The following is an 18,939-nucleotide window of genomic DNA, read 5'->3' as shown; positions in this document are numbered from 1 at the left end:
CAATGGCACGGGCCAGTTCCCTCAGGTCTCAGAAGTGCATCCCCATCAGACCCCATGCACATGTGCACATCCCGTTTTTTGAAATATTTGCTAATCTGATCTTCCTCTACCAAGGATAAGTCTTCACTGCTCCAAGCTTTCCCATAGGTCTCAGGGGCCTGGGATTCTTGAGGGAAAATCTTATCTGTAAACTGAGGTGAAAACAATGTTGTGTAACAGCCTTTTTCATGTTCTGTGTCACCAGGTCACTGCAGTAGTGAGCCCAGCTTTCCCTCATCTGCCTTTTGTTGCTGATAGACCTGCAGAAGACTTTATTTCCCTTTTTGTCTCTTGACAGATTCAACTCCAGATGGGATCTGGCTTTTGTGACACTGCTCCTGCACACTTGGACAGCATCTCTATCATGTGCCTGGATGACTTGATCCTCTTTTCACCTCCCAGTGTATTATATCAGTTCTTTGTATCATTTGAACAAAACACCTTCCAAATGACAAATAGATTTTCTTTAGAGAGTTGTCCATGTCTCTTGTCAAAGCTGACCTGCTGTGCAGGCAATACTCGAAAAGGCAAGTCAAGATACTCAGCAGACTAGAACAAGCCTAAGTGGATCTAAGGAATAAGTGTGCTTGACTGGCAAGGGGCAGGACTGGAATCCTGTAGCACCAAATTCAAGCACAACCACATGATCTGAAGAGAAATTCAGGGGCAGAAAGGGAGGAGAGGAGGTGGTAAATCCTGTAGAGTGACACTGAAATCTGGTATCTCATTGTAAGGGTGAAATGGCACAAATGAGGGACCTCAGGCACTATCAGAAAAGACACCAAATTTCAGTTTCATTAGAAAATGTTACTACTCTCAGAAGCCTATTAGCTGACAGAGTAACAGGGTTGGAAAGCTTTAAAGAAACAGTAAATATTTTGATAAAGATGCCAAAGAACAATCTATGTTATCAGCATGAACTAGGTGATACGAAAAGGAGAGGAGCAACTAAAAGGATGGAAAAAACACTTAAACTGTCTGGTTAACAAGGACAAGAAAAGAAAAACTGGACATGTTTTTAAATCAAAAAGTATAACTCCATTAGTATTACCCAGTTAACAGTTTTGTTGCACAAGCTAAGTTCCCCGCTTGAAACTGATGCTGTAGGCTGCCTGTTCCTCACAGAGAGGAACACACACCTTAACTGAACTTTTATCTACACAAGGGGTTTAGGGTGGTATAAAGGACCTCAGGTTTCTTATAGCAACTGTGTTCAGTTTTCTAGCCAGAATGTTCTCTTTTTGGATTCTAACTCTTACAGTACTATTTCCACTCCTTTAGAATGACCACTTACCTTCTTTAACTCTTCCTGAATACTTCTGCCATTTTCCTCTGAGGACAAACTCTCCTTCTGGTTTTCCGGATCTATTCCAGGTTCTGACTCTTGTTCTTCACCAGATGATGTTTCCTTGTCACTCATTTTAGCAGCAAGCTGAAATAACCTGGATTTAAGCTCATCCTCCATAAGTTCAGGCTTGACATCATGGTGCTGATCCTCATTGCTCATATCCGTTTCTGATAAATCATCAAAATCCTACAAAGAAATTAGAAAAGAACATATAATTCCTGCATAGGCACAGAAAGAAAAACAGCTTCCTAGAAAACTATAGGTACAATTACTCCACAGGGAAGCTAAAAAGAAAGCACACTAAGTGTTCTGATAAAAAAGGAATGCCAATAAACCAACACTTGCTGGATTATAGTCATCATTTCTGCTTATTTTCATATTACCTAAAAAGGAACTATCAGAATCATTATGTATCTGTGTGCAACTAATAAAATATGCCTACGTGGCATTTCAATTCCCAGCACTGCCATCCCTCACAGGCACAGTGCAGATAAAAGTGAGGTGTGGGAATGAAATAACCCATAACCTGGCATCTGTGTTCAGCTTTCAGTTGTAAGCTGTGCTTGCATTCCCTGACTGCTTGTTCTTGAGCATTAGCCATGTTTTTATTAATGACTGCTAGAAACAAGTTTTGAAAAACTTCTCTTTTGTTACATGATGTTGCTTAAGACTGTCAGCTTTCCCAGTGATTATTTGCATGGGTGGATCCTCTGCAGAGCTGATTATTTTCCAAATGCCAACCTCCTTGGAAGAAGTTAAATCTTCAGGAGCACCTTCTTTTCTGACTCTGATTCTTAAAAGTGGAAAACACTTACAGGGTCAGTTAAGAACAGTAGGTATTACAGACTTGACCATAAGTCCCTCACTTTGGAAGCTGAAGAGAAGCAAAGTCTCTGCAATTTTGTTTAGCTGGGTGCCTGGCCTGCATTTAATAAGAAGGAAAGGGGATAGTTTTGTCAGCCCTTGCTGACAAAATCTGAGAATATTTCACAGTTGTTCTAAAAACTAATCCCCAGGTAGATATCAATTCATTTTCTGGATCTGTGCTGTCTGATTAGGACCCAATTTGCCCTGATTTCCACTACAGTCCCTGGAGAGAGACAGGCATATCCCAGAGCAGCCAGTTTCACCTATAATGCTAACTGCCTTCTGGAAATATTCTCTCCCTGCTGACTGCTGAGAGAAATTTTTGAATAGTAGTAGTTTGTTTGGTGCTTCAGCCAAGTCCAAGAAATAAGATGGAATTAGGTGAGTTAAAAAGTGACAGGTACTTTGAAATGGAGCATAATTGTGCAAAAACACCCAGAAGGAGGCTATGAAGAATTCAGCCTGGGACCAGAGTGGTAGGCACATCTCAGCAGGTCTAGGAGGATGATTTGGAGCAATTCTCAGAGAGGAAATTATTCCTGTCTGCCTTAGGCTCTCATACTGTGACAAGACCAGACACTGCTGGAGAGACTAAAATCTGTGTTCTCTCTTCCATTCATTGGGAAATACATCAACAGGAGCAGCTGTAGCAGCACTGTTTATGGATGAACCAGTGACTCCAGTTCTCACAGGAAATGTTAACTCTGCCCACTCCCTCACAAACCCTACCCACCAAACTGCTTTTAATGGATTGACACATCATGTTCATAATGTCAATTCTCACCTCTCACACAGTCAACTGCACTGTACTGTTCAGCACTTTCACAGTGTTCTGGACAATTTTTGTCTGCAGTTATTTGCAATTCAATCAATTACACAACTAAATTATTGCTTTCTAGTTCACCTTCAAGATGCAGAAGGCCCTTTTGGAAAATCAGAAGATTCTATTGAAGAAACAATAGAAATTTGAGAGCTACAACAGAAGGGGAACCATGGGTTTATGCTGAAACTCTTTTCCCAAACAATCAATTTTTGCAGACTAAAAAGAAGCTTTTTCTGCTAAAAAGCCGTTCAATGATCAAGAACAAGATTTCAAATCAGTGTGTTTTCACTTCAGTTCTATAATATGATACGCTCTTACATACATGCAAAAGACTGTGTATTTCAGCTTTTTAATTAAAAAACTATTTTCATAATAATAATAGTTGTTATAATTATTTTTATAATCATAATGGTGCTTCCTCAAATTGTAAGAAGAGATGGTTTTTTTCAGACATATCTTGCATGTCACTCAACAGCTCAGTACGATTATCAGTATTACACCCCAAGCAACAATCTCCTAATGACCAATACTCACAAATCACTAAACTACTATAAAAAAAATCTGGAAGCTGTTGCTGAATCAATCAGTCCATCAATTTGTACCCAGGAAAGAAAAAAGCATAACTTATGTGATATACAGAATAGAAAGCACAGCTAGACTGTGCTCTTGTATTTTATGAGAATACAGTTTAGTGAAGATACATCTCATTAAAACTGAGCTATTTGCAGCTAGGTATCTAGTCTAAGCCAATTACTGGAATCCCTCTTTACCTAAATTACCTCCATTTGTTTAATTGGTACCTCCAAAAACCTCCTCTCATATACCAAAACACCTGGTTTAGGATTACAGCTCTGCACTAAGGGTGTGGGCTTCCTCTAGCAGCGTTGATGCAGATTGAGCACGGTTTACCTTGAGGTCAAGTCTGCAAGGAAAAGAAGAAAATCCCATTCTGTGCAGACATTTGAGCAGATCAAGCTTGTAAAGACAAGAATTTGGTATTCTTGTTTAAATAAGCTTATAGATATTTATATAAAATCTAGAGGAGCAGAGAGGGAGGCTGGCAGTCCAGAGTGGTGGATTTTCCCACCTCCTCACTGCTGTACCAACATACTGACAGACTTCACTGTGCAGCAGGACATGCATGAGTCCTCTGGGGGCTTCTTACATAGATCTGCTTAGCTTTAACTGTTAGCAGCTTCATTGGAGCAGCAATGCACATATACACCCATGGAAAGCACCATTAGTTAATCTAAAGAATCCATACTGACAACAGCGATATGACAACTTCTCTCGATCCTGAAAAAATGCCAGTCTTCATAGGATCACACATGGCAGCAACTTAAAGATCTTTTTGCTAGGTCTGCCAGCACAGATGAAAGTCATGAGCTGCCTTGGTAATCTGAGGGTCCCACTCTGCATTAGCTAAATCTGTGTTTTGAATGCACATTGTTTCTTGGGGGAGGACTCATCTTGAGAATATTGACTGTATTACAGCTGGGCTCAGGTACGCCTAGTACCCTCTTTTTAGCTTTCCAACCTCCTTAAAATGAGCAGGTGGATTATCTACATTTGCAAGAGCTGCTAATTCCTGTGCACATGCAGAGATAATGGTACCTTACACTGCTGCACTTTGTGGTTTCTGTTAACAGTAGGCTGTCTGACTTGTGTGTTGGGCTTTTCAGATAGTGGCAGCAAACTATTTGTGAGGAGATTATACCTCTTTCATGGATTGACAAGTTAAAAAATGCATGGGCAGCCATGACAACAAAAAAATAAATAAATTGAAAGGTACTACTATTAATATTTACTTAATAGATGCTGCATTAAACTTTGTTATTCTTTACTGTTCACATTTTCACTCTGGTAAGTTTTATGACATTTTTTGTGTCATTACACAAATCATTGTGTAAATTCCCATTTGCATCTATCAGCAATACATAATGCTAACATCTGCAAACAAGAATAAAGGGCTACCATTTTATCTGAAAACTGAGTTTCTGTGAGGACCTGGCAGACTGACACAGCCACAAACCCAGTTTCACTAAAAGAAAATCAAGTGTTTCCATGCAAGCATAAGTCTTTTAGGAGACAATGAGAAAAGAAATACACCTTTATGCATACATAGTGTCCAAATCCTTGCACAGAAATCACTGATAAGCCAAGGTAATCACAGTGGACAAAAACAAAATACAATAAAAAAAGGCTCCAGAACAAAATCCATGTTAAACTATAAACTCCTGAGATAAAGTTTCCTTCATATAAGAAACCAAAAACCAGAAACTGAAAGTTTTTAGGAGAATATACACATTGTGAGGTTTGCAGGCAGTTTCTCATCATGAGCCAGAGTGATTTCAGGGAGCTGTTTTCAAAGAATACATCCCAAGCGCCATCCCGTGGCAACAGGCAGTCTGACAGTGCTCACCCCTTACCTGGCTGCAGGGCAGGAGGGCTGTAATTAACAGGTGGGGTCTCCTGATCCAAGAAGCAAGCTCATAATGAGAACACTTCTTTCACTTGAAGCAATTAAGCCCCTCCACTTTGCATCAGAAACACAAGAATTTCAGCTACATTAAGCAATAACCATACCTTTCTCTCAAAAAGATAATGAGAGCCAATATATCAATATTACTATTACTAATAGTATCAACTATTATTATAACTATTAATAATAAAATCAGATAAAGATTGGTGGCTTGAGTGTCCATTTTCTGTAAAAAGTTACAATTTGAAAAATAATCATCATTAAAAGCAAGGTTTGCACTTTCCAGTTCAATCCCCACAGAAACTTAATTCTTCTGTGGTACATAAGCAATCCGAAATTATTTATAGCAAGACCTTAGTTTTATCAGGACAGTTTTCATATCTTGCTTCATGACTGTGTTTGTAGCATCTCTACAAGCAGCTCAGTAAAGGAACTTGTTCTTTTCCTTATTATTAAGCAAAAAATTCCCCAGATACAGTACATCTTGGTATCTACTCTCAGGTTTCCCCTTCTAAGTCACTGAAGACTTTATACAAAAAATTATCTCTCAGTCACAAAGTCAGCATTCCACTCTCGTGTCTAAAATATAGTTTTTAAAAACATGCCACAGCATTATCCTAATCTAGGAACTGGATCTTGATTTAAAAAATACGTGATTTTAAACTGAAATTCAGTTGTGAGTTATGAACTGACTGCAGTTTTTCCAGAACATAATTGCTTACAACTCTCTAGACTCAGAGCAGAAAGGGGAAAGGACATGTTTTCATCTCACTGAGAAACTTGGAGAGTAGAAAACAAAAAAGCAACCTTCACTATTTGAAAATTAAAAATGAAACCCCAACTTTTAGACTGATAAACTGAAATCCTGTTCTACAATGCTGATGAAAACACAATGGTTAACAAATTATCATCTTATTATTACAATGCCATAAAATAAGATTATATTGCAATGCAGTGAAGTACTGAAAAAGTGTGTTTCTTCACTGCAATTGACATATAATCAGTTATTCAGTGTCTAATATCTTGGTTCAACAAGAGTTTAGAAGAGTTTTTATGGTCTTTGCAAATTCTGCATAATCTCATCATGTGAAAAGCTATGCCTGGTTTAAGACCCAGCAGTCAATCTTGCTTAAGTCTGTGCTGTCTGCAGTTCTTCACACACCTACACTATCATTTTGTAAAACTGTTTATATGTAGGGCTCTCCATGCTGCAGCCTCAACCATTTTACCAAGATCAATACATTACTCTGGGGAACATAGGAAAGTCTGACATCCCTTTAATCACATTTTTCTAAGCAATGTAAATGATGCCTGGCTAATTCATTTTCATCCATTAAAGCAGATTCCTTACACACATGATAATTTTACTTCCTTTCTAGAATTGTTCAACCATGCAACATCCTTGCTATAAATTGTGGTAGTCAGTCCATTCCTGCTCCCAGCAGTGCTTGTTTGCCAGAGGCTGGAGTCAAAGTTCTACAAATGTGAACACCAGCTGTCAAATCAGCCACCTCTGTGTATGTGTGTGTGTCCCCAAACACAAACTAAACACATGGAAACCCACCCATACATAAACTTCATAGTGAGCATTTCATTGCTTTGAAAACACTGGCATGATCTGCAGGCAGTGAGCCTCTGCTTGCCCCACTGAAGCTAGGGAGCAGGGGAGCAGGAACAGCCTAAAGGGTAACATGAAGGGGAGAGTGGGTTAGAATCCCAAATCTTGCCCTTTGAGCACAACAGAGAGGTCACAAGAGACAAAGCAACTCACAAAGGACTTGGAAAGAAGAATCATTTTCCACACCAGCTTGCACTTTGAAGCACACACTAAGTTGCTAAAGGATGCCATCACGTATGCTTGGGAAGCACCCTGCCTTTCTGACTTCACCTGGATGAATGTGGCAGAGGTTTAGGTTGGATATTATGAAAAATTTCTTCACAGAAAGGATTATCCAGCACTGCAACAGGCTGCCCAGGGAAGTGGTTGATTCACCATCCCTGGAGGTATTAAAAAGATGTGCAGCTGTGGCACTTAGGGACAATGTTCAGTGGTGGACCCTGCAGTGTTAACAGCTGGACTTGATGATCTTAAAAGTCTTTCCAATCTAAATGATTCTGTGATTCTATGTCTCCAGGACTTTCTCTGTGACCTCTGATCTTCCATGCTCTGCATATTGTCTTTTGTGACTAGGAAGCCACAATATGAATAGAGACACACAGAGATCAGGCACAAATACACAAAGCCAGAAAGCGAAATGCAGAAGTCTGTGTACAAGATACAGTCTTTGTGCAGTCCCTGTAAAGCCTTGTAGTTCTGCCTGATGTTCTAAGAAGTCAATAATGGCCGCTGATATGTTGTCAGATCACATTATAATACATCATACTCCCCTTCAACAACTGTTGATTATAAATATATGAGGACACGAGTATAAATGAATCAGTACAGAACACCCCAAACACCCATACTCTGTCCTAAAAGCAGATGGAATGGATACAGAATTAATGACACCCAGCATTAAAGCCCTGCTGAAATCCTAGAATCCTAATATTGACTTGCAATCAGCTGTACTGATGTTCTTCTATGGGAAATACAGGCTAGTAGCATAAGCAAAGAAAAACTGTTCCGGGTATCCTAAATTTGGTCAGATAGCTTTGAGACTGAATCAGGCTGCTTGTAGTCAGAGGCACAGGGAGAAGACAACCCTCAGCTCCTTGCTTCAGGCTTCCCATTACTCTGCTGCAGCAATGATGCAGCTTCAGGATTTAAGATGGGTAGGATGTGGGAAATGGAACTGAACAAGGGATCAGTAGTCTCCTGATCTAGTGTGCTTGTACTGCTAAAAAAATTCTGGGGGACAAATGGATCCCTTAATATCAGTCCCAGGTCTGGACAAACTCCAAATGGAGGAGACTTCTTGGCTTTCTGGTTATCCAACACCTGTAATTTAGAAGAAATGTTTGCTGTCTTCAAGTTGTATAAACAGTTTTTCCAAGTTTGAGATATTACAGTCTGGGGTTTTTGCTTGTGTGTTTGAGTTTTGTTTGTTTTCTTAATCAATTGACAAGTTTTTTTAAATGGAAGTAGTTTGCAAACACTCACCCTAAGACATCAGAACTCATCATAAGGTGACCAATTAGAAGTAGACATCACTTGGGCTGGATCTCACAAAAAGCCCTTTTAGAATTTCTGCTGCTCATTAGCTTTATCCCTTACCAGAACACTTGCAGAAACTTCAGAGCAGATTCCTGGGCATATGAGTTATTTCTTATACCAAGAAAACAGAAGTTAAAAAAACCTCAGCACAACAAAACAAGTGATTAATTAACATTTTTTAGCTGTTGACAAATCCTGAGGGTTTTTTTCAAGAGCACTGTATTTTACAACATTAACACTGTCTTTGATCAGATGAAAGTGGCCTATTTGAGAAGAAGGTAAAGCCTGTCTATCTAACACCCTACTTTTTCTTCTTCTCATTTAGGAGGCATGAGGAAGATAAAGCTTGCAAGAACACTCCACCTCCCACTCATGCTTCACATGATATTGCCAGCATAGCTTAATTAGTTTTGCCCAGCTCTTTTTGAGAATCCATTTGGTAAGCTCAAACACAATTACCTGACTTAAATTCATCTTGTTGGCTTTTGCCTGATTCTTTTCTTCACATAAGTCTTCAGAGATGGCTTTGTTTTTCTTCCACCTTCTTGATCTCTTTTCTAGATCATAACGGACTTCTTCAGTCTCACTGCTGTCTGAATACTCCAAGCTAGTTGCCTGTGGATTGAAATTTACATCTAGTTCTCCGTGGAAGTGCTTCTTTTCCATTCTGGGCACATCACTTTGAGTTCTGCTTTGCAACCAGAGAAGTTTGCTAGGTCCTTTAGCTTCCTGGGAAGAGTTTACTGAAGATGTTTCCGAATCGGAGAACACTGTTTCAGTGTTGGTGTACAGCCCGGAGGAGGGGGAGGTCACTGCCTGGTACTGACCGTTGCCATAAACCCACTCAGTGCCATACTGGGAATTGGAGTAACAGAAGTCCCCTGGCAATTGTCGAGGTCTCTGCCGCAGCTTATTCAAGGCCACATTCCAGTCATAGTCATCTTCGCTGTCCGAGCCCATCTCGTCATAGGCAGACACAATGCTGGACTCATTCTCCAAAGCTTTGAACACCTGGCTCTTTGGTTTGGCAAGCATTCGAGGGCGAGGCAGAGCGACATTCTGCAAAGCCACCCAGTTTCCATCGGTGCTTTGGAAAACAGAAGGTGGACCTATGAAAAGGAAGCAAGAACAACTGTGATCACACTGTGAAAGGCTGCTTTTACTTGCCACAGATTGAAGGTTTCAACAGAACTAACAGACAAACACAAGTGCTGCTGCCACATGAACTCTCCCATGTTGAGAGGCAAGCTGCCCTACTACTCAGAAACCACCACTTTAAGTCATGGTGACGACTAAAATGGGGGGGTACTTGGACCAAAGCTTTTTTCTAAAAGAATTATTAGGAAAGCCTGATGGGACATCAGCATATAGACATGTAGAAATCCTGAGTTTTGCAAATGCCTCTGATTCTGTGTGCAATTCTGGTCCCTCATGTTGAAGAGGAAAGATGGAAAAGGAATCAGAGAAGAGCAACAAAGGTTGTACCAGGTTCTGAAATGGTGTCCATTCAAGGAATGATTAAGTAAGCCAGAGCTCTGCCATCTGGAGAAGACTGAGAGAATACATGCTAAAAGAGATGGGGGAATCTCCTCCAACCTAACTACTAGAGAGCATGAAGTGAAGCTAGAGAAAACAAGGTTCTAAACAAACAAAAGAAAGAAGTGGGATGCAATGCATACCAAACCTAAGGGCGTTTTGCCTAAGGTTGTTCTGGATGCTTGAAATTATGTGTGATAAAACAGAGACGGCTGTGAACATGGAGGAGGAATCCACTAAAATTTACTAAATACAGAAAAACACTTCTAGCTGAGATAGTCATTAAGTTGAAAGCTCTAGAGGTTCAGAGCCTACTCAAAGGCAGTATGAAAAATACTTGCTTTGTCCTAATATCTCCTAGACTCTTGCTTATGGCTGCTGTTGCTGCTGTTGTTGCACCCCAGACAAAATACCAAATGAGCTTTCTGTCTGACACAAGCACTGCTTCTCTTGTATCCTTCCACATTTTCAGAGTATGTTTTACAACTCCAACACAAAAATCAAAAAAAGTCATAAATATGGTCAGAAAATGCTGTGTAACTCTCATAACTCTGAGAATTGCATTTCCTCTAAATTTAGATTTAATTTCCAATCAAAACTGAAAATTCCCCTAATGGGAAATATGGATGTGTGACGACTCTGCCTTCTTCAGCACTTGAACAAATATATAATGCCATGGATTTACACGGTAATCCAGCCTACTGAATGAACTTTTCAGACTTACGGAGTCCTTCCATGGGTTCAAATTTGTTATTTTCAGAAACCTATAGAAATACCTAATATACACCATTAGTTTTCTCAAAAGGTAAGCAGAACATCACTATTTTCAAGTGGACACAGTAATATCTAGGTCTGTTGTAGAATATAATTAGGCATTTTGACACCCCCACAAAAAACAAAACAAAAATAACATGGTAATTGAACTTAGGGGCTATGAGAGTTTTATGACAACTTTTGCATTTCTTACTCATTTGAATCCTTCTGGCTTGTTTTCACTTACTAAGTTTTAAGTCAATTCAGAGAACTTGAGAAAATACAATTCTTACTCCTGCTTAAAAGGAAATCGAAATAATACTAGTTCTCTTGTAGCAGTGACCAACCAAGGCTGTAAATGAAGTCAGGAGTGTAAGGAGGACTAATAATTCTTTATTGTAACCTCTGATTTTGGAGAAAAAAACCCAAACAAGCTATCAAGCATAAGAAACTTCTGCTTGTTCACTTTTCCCAACTATACTCACTAATCTAAGTATAAAGTTCTCTTGAGAGAAAGAACTTTCCTTAAAACATTGTTCCTTCAAATAAAGCCAACAGCTCTGCAGGATATAAATCTCCAACAGGAACTGAGTTCAGCTGCACCACATTACACAAATGCAATGGGGAGCCACAAACTTTTTTTCTACCCCAAACCATACCCCCTTATTCTACTTAACAACACCACATTTAACCACATGAGAATCAGTCAACCAACCTCAGTTAACTGAAAAAAGGACAGGAGAGTAGTTGATTACATCTTAGAGGGCCAAACAGGGTAGAGAGCCATTGCAACTCTATATGCAGAAAGCTGATTCAGTTTTGTCCCAGCTTCTACAATGTCAAGGGCTCCCCTCCTGATTTTTCAAAACAAAGTCACTTACTTGAAAGAATGGATTTTGCACACAATTGTTTGGGCATAAGCTATAATTCATCCATGTGAAAAGGAAAAAAAGATTTAAGAAATGTCATTGTAAAACTATTGATAAAGGGGGATAAAAAGCCAGTATCATAATTTGGCTCTTGAGTCACCATTTAAACCAATATGAACTGTAACCAAAATTAATTGTGAACTACTTTTTGGCTACATGCCTAAAAAGCCCATTGATGTTCACTACACCAAATTCTTGGTTGAGATTTCTCTTGTTTTTTGTATCATGATACAAAGCTGTTTATTACTGCATAGGTGAGACCATGTTTGCAGATATTAGCACAATCAGCTATTTACTATTAGTTCAATAGGCACCACAACTTCAGCACAAATGTGTTTTTTTGATGAAAAAAGCGGAAAAAATCCTCTGAGTAGAGCACCTGAAAAGAAACTGGGTCAATTTGTTGTTCTGCTATGGTTAAGCATTGTTAAATACTAAATTGCTCAACAGTTGAATGCAACGGGATTCAAGTGGGTTCTTAAATTTAAGCACCAAATTAACTGCTTTACTGAAAATAGACTTTCCACTAAGATGCCCAGGAGAAAACCACTTCTGACAGTGGGTTGATTAAAAAATTCACAGAGTAATGCATACTTGGTTAAATCAGATTTTAGTACTACTTTAAGAAGAATTTCTTTCAGGGGGGAGGATAAGTATTGAAATTGTCTACATTTCAGTCTCCCCAGTTATCAACTGGCAGTACAGATAAACAAACTGAACAGATGGGCAGCCCTGATCCCAGGTCCCCACCAAACCCAAACACACATTTGACTGCTTCTGCTTGCCAGCGTGCAGTGAGGCAGCTGTGGGAGTTACAGCAGCAGTGAACTCACCCCACAAAAGAGAAGTTTTCTGCTTGTACAGCTTCATGAACCAACGTGCTACAGGGATCAGATGGGTTCTACAGCTGCTACAAGAGAAGAAGCAAGAACAAGCAGATTCTGTCATAGGATGACAACACTTGGAGCCAGGGAATGCTGCTGCAACGAGTTCAGCTCTTCCCCTTGTGCAGCTGTAGGGGTAAAAACTAATCAACTCTTTGGTGGGGGAGTTGCTTGGTGCTACACTCTTGTGGCCTCACAAATGCTTCAGCCAGCACAGAGGCAATGGAAACAGGACCACCCCAAGAGCAGGAGCCACAATTGCAAAAGCACAGAAAGAGTTAGGTTGGAAGGGACCACAGTAGGTCAGCTGGTCCAACCAACCTGCACGTGGATTGCATCCAGGTTCTTGAGTATCTTCAGTGAATGGAACTTCACAGCATCTCTGGGCAACCTGTTCCAGTGCTTGGTCACCTGCATAATGAAGAAGTTCTGTCTCATATCCAGGTGGAACTTCCTGTGCATCAGTTTCTGCCCGTTGTCTTTTGTTCTATTGCTTGGCACCACCGAGCAGAGCCTGGCTCCATCCTCTGACACCCTCCCTTCAAATACTTATATACATTGGTGTCTTCAATGACAACCTGTCTCTATGTCATCTAGAAGTAAGCAGGGAATTGCATCCTATCTCAGGGTGCTGATTCAGGAATGGAGCTGACTTGGAAAGCTGCTCACCATCCATCATCCATATTTACAGCCATACATAATGCATGATGACAGAGGTCAGATTGAGGGAAGCTGCTGCTCTGTGAAGTTCCTACTCATACAGCTTCCTGAAACTAGTCTGGAAGCACCAGTGAGTAGGGCTGCACAGAACACTGCATTGCGAATTCATCAGGGTTGAAAATAAAGTTGCGAGGAGGAATTCTAAACGTGAATTATTTCAATGGTTGGCTCACCATGTAACCTCATGAAAAGTGTCACCCTGTGCCACAGAAGGGATACAATGAACAGCTGCAAACTCCTTCAACTGGTGGACAGATTACCAATGACAAAGAAGAGCCCTTGGGCTCTTGCATCTTTGAAGCTCTGAAATGTATCTGAAGTAGTTGCCTAAATTTTGTAACAATCCAAAATCCAACTTCACAGAGAACCAAATTTTGAATAATTTTTTTTTAAAGAAAGTTAAAATAAGCAATGACATAGCCCAATGAAATTGTGACACAGCAACATCAAATATACATTTTATATGTGACCTCTGAAAGCACAGAGGTCAGCAAAAACGCCCTCGAGAAGGTCCTTGCTTTAAGTCGTATTTATTCCATGTGAGTGAGAACCAAAAAAAGAATCTTATTCGTACTAGAAATATTTACTTGTTTCATTTAGCCTGTCTACACTCTTCCAGCTGGGTAATGCAGAGAGCTTGCGTTCCTTCTGCTTCCTGGACTGTCCCTTTTGCTGCCTCCGGAGAGCCTCGGTCACAGACGACGCAAGGTCTTGTCCTTTACTGGCCGTGTCTTCGCTAGCCAGGGAGAATGCAGACTGAGACCTCTGCGGGATTAAAAAGCAAAGAGTTTAATTTAAAAATACAAGTAGTTAATTATCCAACCCTTTACCATAATTAGTATTCAGTAACTCATGGAGTGTGGGATCTGCTACCATCACAAATAGGATTTAATGTATTCAAAAGAATTGTTCCAGCTTTAGATTGCTTATTTATGTGCATTTCTGATGCTATGTAAAGTAGCAGGAAATTGTTTATACTACCATGGACCAGATGGAGAGAAATAATTAAGGTGAAGTGTTGGGAATATGCTTGGTGAGAACTAAGTGCTTTGACTCAAGCTAGCCAGAAAGGGATCCCATTGTAGTGAGACATGATGATCTATTGTTGGCTCAACAGGCCATCTGGTGTAACAATTTGCAGAAGTTAAAAATTAAAAAAAAAGCAAACAAACAGCCTGTTCCCCAGAAATAGATATGCAACTCAACTGATTTTAATGCAGAATTCTGTTTGCTAGGACATACAGACATAACACCCAATATGCTGAGCAGTTTTATGCAGTCTTACTAATGAACTCAATATAGCCTACAATTGCACATCTATTTAGTTCTAGGAGGGTCACATTTCAAGGTACAATAAGGTAAAATACTGTTGTGATTGTTAATCAGTCCTGACTTCTACTGAGGAGAAGGAACTTTCCTTTGGTTCCACATAAATAGATCAGACATTTTAGTTTTGACCTAGGCACAGAGAAGTCGGTCAGTTGCAGAAGACACATTTAAATTTTGCCCTTTTTAAAAAGCTGTGAAAGCTGACAGTGTCCAGCTGATTTCAGGAGAACTCACTCCTGCACATCAAATCACATACGTAGTTCTAGAAACAAAGCTACAGAGCTTGAGTCGAGTTGCCTTCCCTGCAGAGTCAGTAGAAGACTGCATATGCCAGGTTTTCAAGTGGCTCAGCTGCTTTGCACAGGCCAAGTTGGCACTCTCAAATCCTTGTACATTTTTACTGATGTTCAAATGACAAATAATTAACTAAATCTGTTACTCTCAACAGGGCCAGTCTTTGCCTGTATCAGAGGTCTGCTTTGCACTGGTGCAGGTGAGGTAAAGGAGAACTTGACTTTCAGTTATTTCCAAGGCCCTTCAATTCCCAGGACAGCACAAGCATTGCTGGGAGCCCTGCTGGCTTGAAAGCCACACTTACACCATTTTCTGGCTGCACCTCCTCTCATCTGAAATGCTCCTCTGTGGGACCCATGTACTATGCCAGAAGATTTAATTAACTGCAAATCTTCCTGTATCCTTGGCTCAGCAGTAAAAGGAAACACAATTAAGCCCAAGGGTTTAGCTTGGCTTCTGAATTCATGAAGAAAAGCCAGAATTATTGCCCTAGAATCAAATATTTTCTATAACTACAGTGACTGCACAACTTTGTTAATCTTGTCCATACAAAGACACAGGTCCTAATATGATGCATTGGAGTGTTTCCTTTTAAATTTAGTGATATAAACTATTCACAACACACTCAAAGCAATTTTACTACAGGGAATCTTTCAGGTGCATCACTTTTACAAGCCAGCTATATTCAAGTGTATATTTAGTCTGTTCCAAACCTTGAACTAGATCTTTCACTGATCAAGATCATCTGAATCCTTCTTAACCCTGAAAAAGTAATAAAATAATTTAATGCAATGCACACGGGTACATAAATTGTTTCACTACAGGAAATTTGCTCATGAACTTTGATTTCATCCTGACAGGATATGTGGACAATATAAACAGTTCTGCCACAAATTTGCCACCTGAACTGTGACAAGATTTAACTGTGTTGTGGTTCACTTCACTTCATTGTAAAGCTAGAACTACAAGACTTGCCATGCTTTCAATAAATTAGGTCTGGTGTCTGACACATCTTTTGAAATCTTTGTGGTAAAGCTGTTATATACTGGAAGCAGCAAGTTGTTGTGGCTGTCACTGTCTTCACAGTACCATGAATATTCTCTCAGGGCACATTCTTCTTCCATGTACATATAGCAAACAAGAGAGGTAAAAAACCCAGAAGGCCCAGAAGCAGGAATAGCCTACAGTTCAACCAGTATCTTCCCTTATTACTCAAAGAACTGGATCTTTAAGAAGAAGAATATCGGGAAGAGCTTAAATAGTCTGTAAAATGATAACCTGGACTCTGACAATGAGAGTAACATGCTTTTCTTGTTATGTAAAATCTGTGTGTTTGACAGCTTTCCTGTTTTGTTTAAATGGCAGCCTCTCGTGTGCCTACTCACCATTTCACAAATATCACAGTAAAGTGATGCCATCGAAGTGATGGCAGCGTCTGGTCTTTGCTCTCAACTCACCTAAGACCTGCCAGCAGCTTAACCCTGACAACACAGAACTTGGCGTGGGCTGTGGAACCTCCTGAAGGAGCTGGGCACTCTTGCCCCCAGGCTGATGCTTTGGCAGCAAAGCTGCGGCCAGCAGTGCCCGAGCAAATTAAAGCCAGCTCAGGTGCATCAGTACTATAGGGCAGATAAAGCTTTCAGAAGGACTAGGAGAGACACAACAGCTTGAAGGATTTAAAAAGGAGAAGATGAACAGCCTGAAGGATAAAAATAGCTGAAAACCAAGGAAGCACAGAAAAGAAAGTGGACACAGTCCCATGTGGTGTAGTAGCCTAGGATCTGAAATAAGCTCAACCAAACAAGCTTACCTAGCAAAAAGCTGATTTTTTGAAATTGTGTGCTAAAACTTTTGGGTCAGATCAGAGGGACACTGCTCTCCACAGTTTCTGCAAGGTCTCTGTGGAGCAGGAAATTGGTATTAGGCAGGAACTAATCTCAGGAAATCCGGTTGAAATACAGCAACGGGCAAAGCTTTTGGTGCCTCCAAAGCTTGGCTTGAGGCCATCCTCATTATTTTTCTACACTTTATGTGAATTTTTGACAAAATCTGTCTTGGACTGCTCTGCTCTACTAGAAGTGCCACCTTTTCTCACTGAGGATGGTTCAATGTCACAGAAGACTCAAGGAGAGAAAAGTAATGGCATGATAAAATAGCTTGGCTGCACCCCTGCTTTTAGACCCTGAAAAAGGAAGATGCTGTTGAACTTGCACCCTTCACTAATATATTTGCAATTCTCTGTAGTTCTTGTACCTGGAGAGACTGAAATGATCAAGAAGTGCCAATGTTCTCATAAGCTCCAATTCAGAAGAATAAATAAAAGTAGAGGATTAGGTTATTTCTTGTTTTGAAAGTTAGTTTTAGATAGGGCTGGCAGGACAGATAGTAGAATTGTGATTTCCTCAGACAAGCAGAGGTGGAAAGAAACCATAAACATTCATTCCTGAGCAGTTCAAATCACTGGTAGCACTGATAATGACATGAAAAAGGAGTGTCAATAGCCAAGTTTGGTGTAGGAACAGGACAGAGACATATCCTGGTGTGAGAACAAACCAGTCTAAGTTGACTGTATTTTTCAGAGCACAAAAGCAAATGTTTGTCTACAATTTTATCTCCAATCAATTAGCAGCCTGACTCATGACTCTACCTGAAATGCAAACGACCCCAAGACATCCTTTTGTTGTTTTTGCAAATAAAGAGCAAACTAAAAGGTTAGTTATTTGGTGTGAGGTTACACAGCAAGAGCCCTAATCTTGGCTGGCACATGTGCATCCACTTAAGCTCAGCCAGCACCGATAACTCCACAGCCCTACAGCTGCAGCATGGGCTACATCCTACTTCCCTGTGGGCTGATTTCACTGCTGCACTGACCTGTGCAGGCAGCAGAAGCACACATTACTGTGCTGCATCGGTGCCTCCCGTCTTCACAGAGATAACAGCCCATCTGTAGATCCATAGTGGACATCTTTCCCCTGGGGATATTTGTATGGGAAGGAAAACACTGAAAATAAGGGAACAGGATTGAGAAGCCTGCCTGGCTCCATGTGGTTTCCCTGTGAATGGATGCATGGAAGTACTGGAGGTAAGGCCAGCTGCCCTAACAGGCTCTTGGATTGGTTTGCTTTGGAACAAGGGATTTTTACTGACCAAATGAAGGAACCACATCCCTCAAGCTTTATCGATTGTCTACATGCTTGGACTGCAGCAAGATCTCAGGGCAGAAGAACCCAAAGTATCCAAAAAAAATACAGGAGCCTAGATACAATTTTCAAAAGAAGGCAGAAATATAGGAACTTTGGTTTTGGTTTATAAAGACCTCAGATGTTAAGAAAGGAGCTAAAGATACCTGGCATATTTCCTAACCAGAAGTTCTGTTTCCTCAGCGAAAAAACCCACAACCCTTTTGCCAAGTGATATTTTAGGTGTATTTATGTGTTGAAAAAAAAAAGGCTGCCCTGTAAGTTTTCGGTCGGACACTGCTGGTTTCTGCACTGAACTGGTGCATCAGCAGATGGCACTGCAGCCCCGCGGATCATTCGCTGGGCTCTGCACACACCCCACACAGGCAGGTGCTGCATGCTGGAGTGCTGGGCAATGCAGCATGGCTCACAAAATATAGTTGGGGTACTGACAGGCATTTCCAAACACCTGAGTTAGATGAGTTCCCCACCAAATCCTGCCTAGTGGCACGTCCCCTGAGATGTTTGTTACAATTCCAGGCACATTACTGTCCCTTTTTAAAAAATCCCTCTTCAGGGATTTCTGTTGCATAGTTTATAAT

General features: G+C 40.4%; 1 protein-coding gene across 9 annotated transcripts in view; it reads right to left on the bottom strand.

The window, feature by feature from the left end:
* MYRIP (myosin VIIA and Rab interacting protein) overlaps positions 1-18,939 on the bottom strand; it is a 208,528-nt gene that overhangs the window by 22,854 nt on the left and 166,735 nt on the right. For 7 of the 9 annotated variants that reach the window (XM_069007502.1, XM_069007505.1, XM_069007503.1 and 4 more), the window contains 4 exons: positions 14,123-14,300; positions 13,137-13,226; positions 9,173-9,822; positions 1,334-1,573 (listed from right to left, as the gene is read on the bottom strand). In XM_069007502.1, the coding sequence (XP_068863603.1) occupies positions 1,334-1,573; positions 9,173-9,822; positions 13,137-13,226; positions 14,123-14,300 (1,158 nt within the window). The remainder of the gene's footprint in view (positions 1-1,333; positions 1,574-9,172; positions 9,823-13,136; positions 13,227-14,122; positions 14,301-18,939) is intronic. The other 2 variants (XM_069007504.1, XM_069007509.1) reach the window with 1 other exon arrangement.

The sequence above is a fragment of the Aphelocoma coerulescens genome, chromosome 2 (genome assembly GCF_041296385.1).
Source record: "Aphelocoma coerulescens isolate FSJ_1873_10779 chromosome 2, UR_Acoe_1.0, whole genome shotgun sequence".
NCBI classification, from domain to species: Eukaryota; Metazoa; Chordata; class Aves; order Passeriformes; family Corvidae; genus Aphelocoma; species Aphelocoma coerulescens.
The sequence above is the reverse complement of the archived record's forward strand: the minus strand, read 5'-3'. Positions and strand labels throughout refer to the sequence as shown.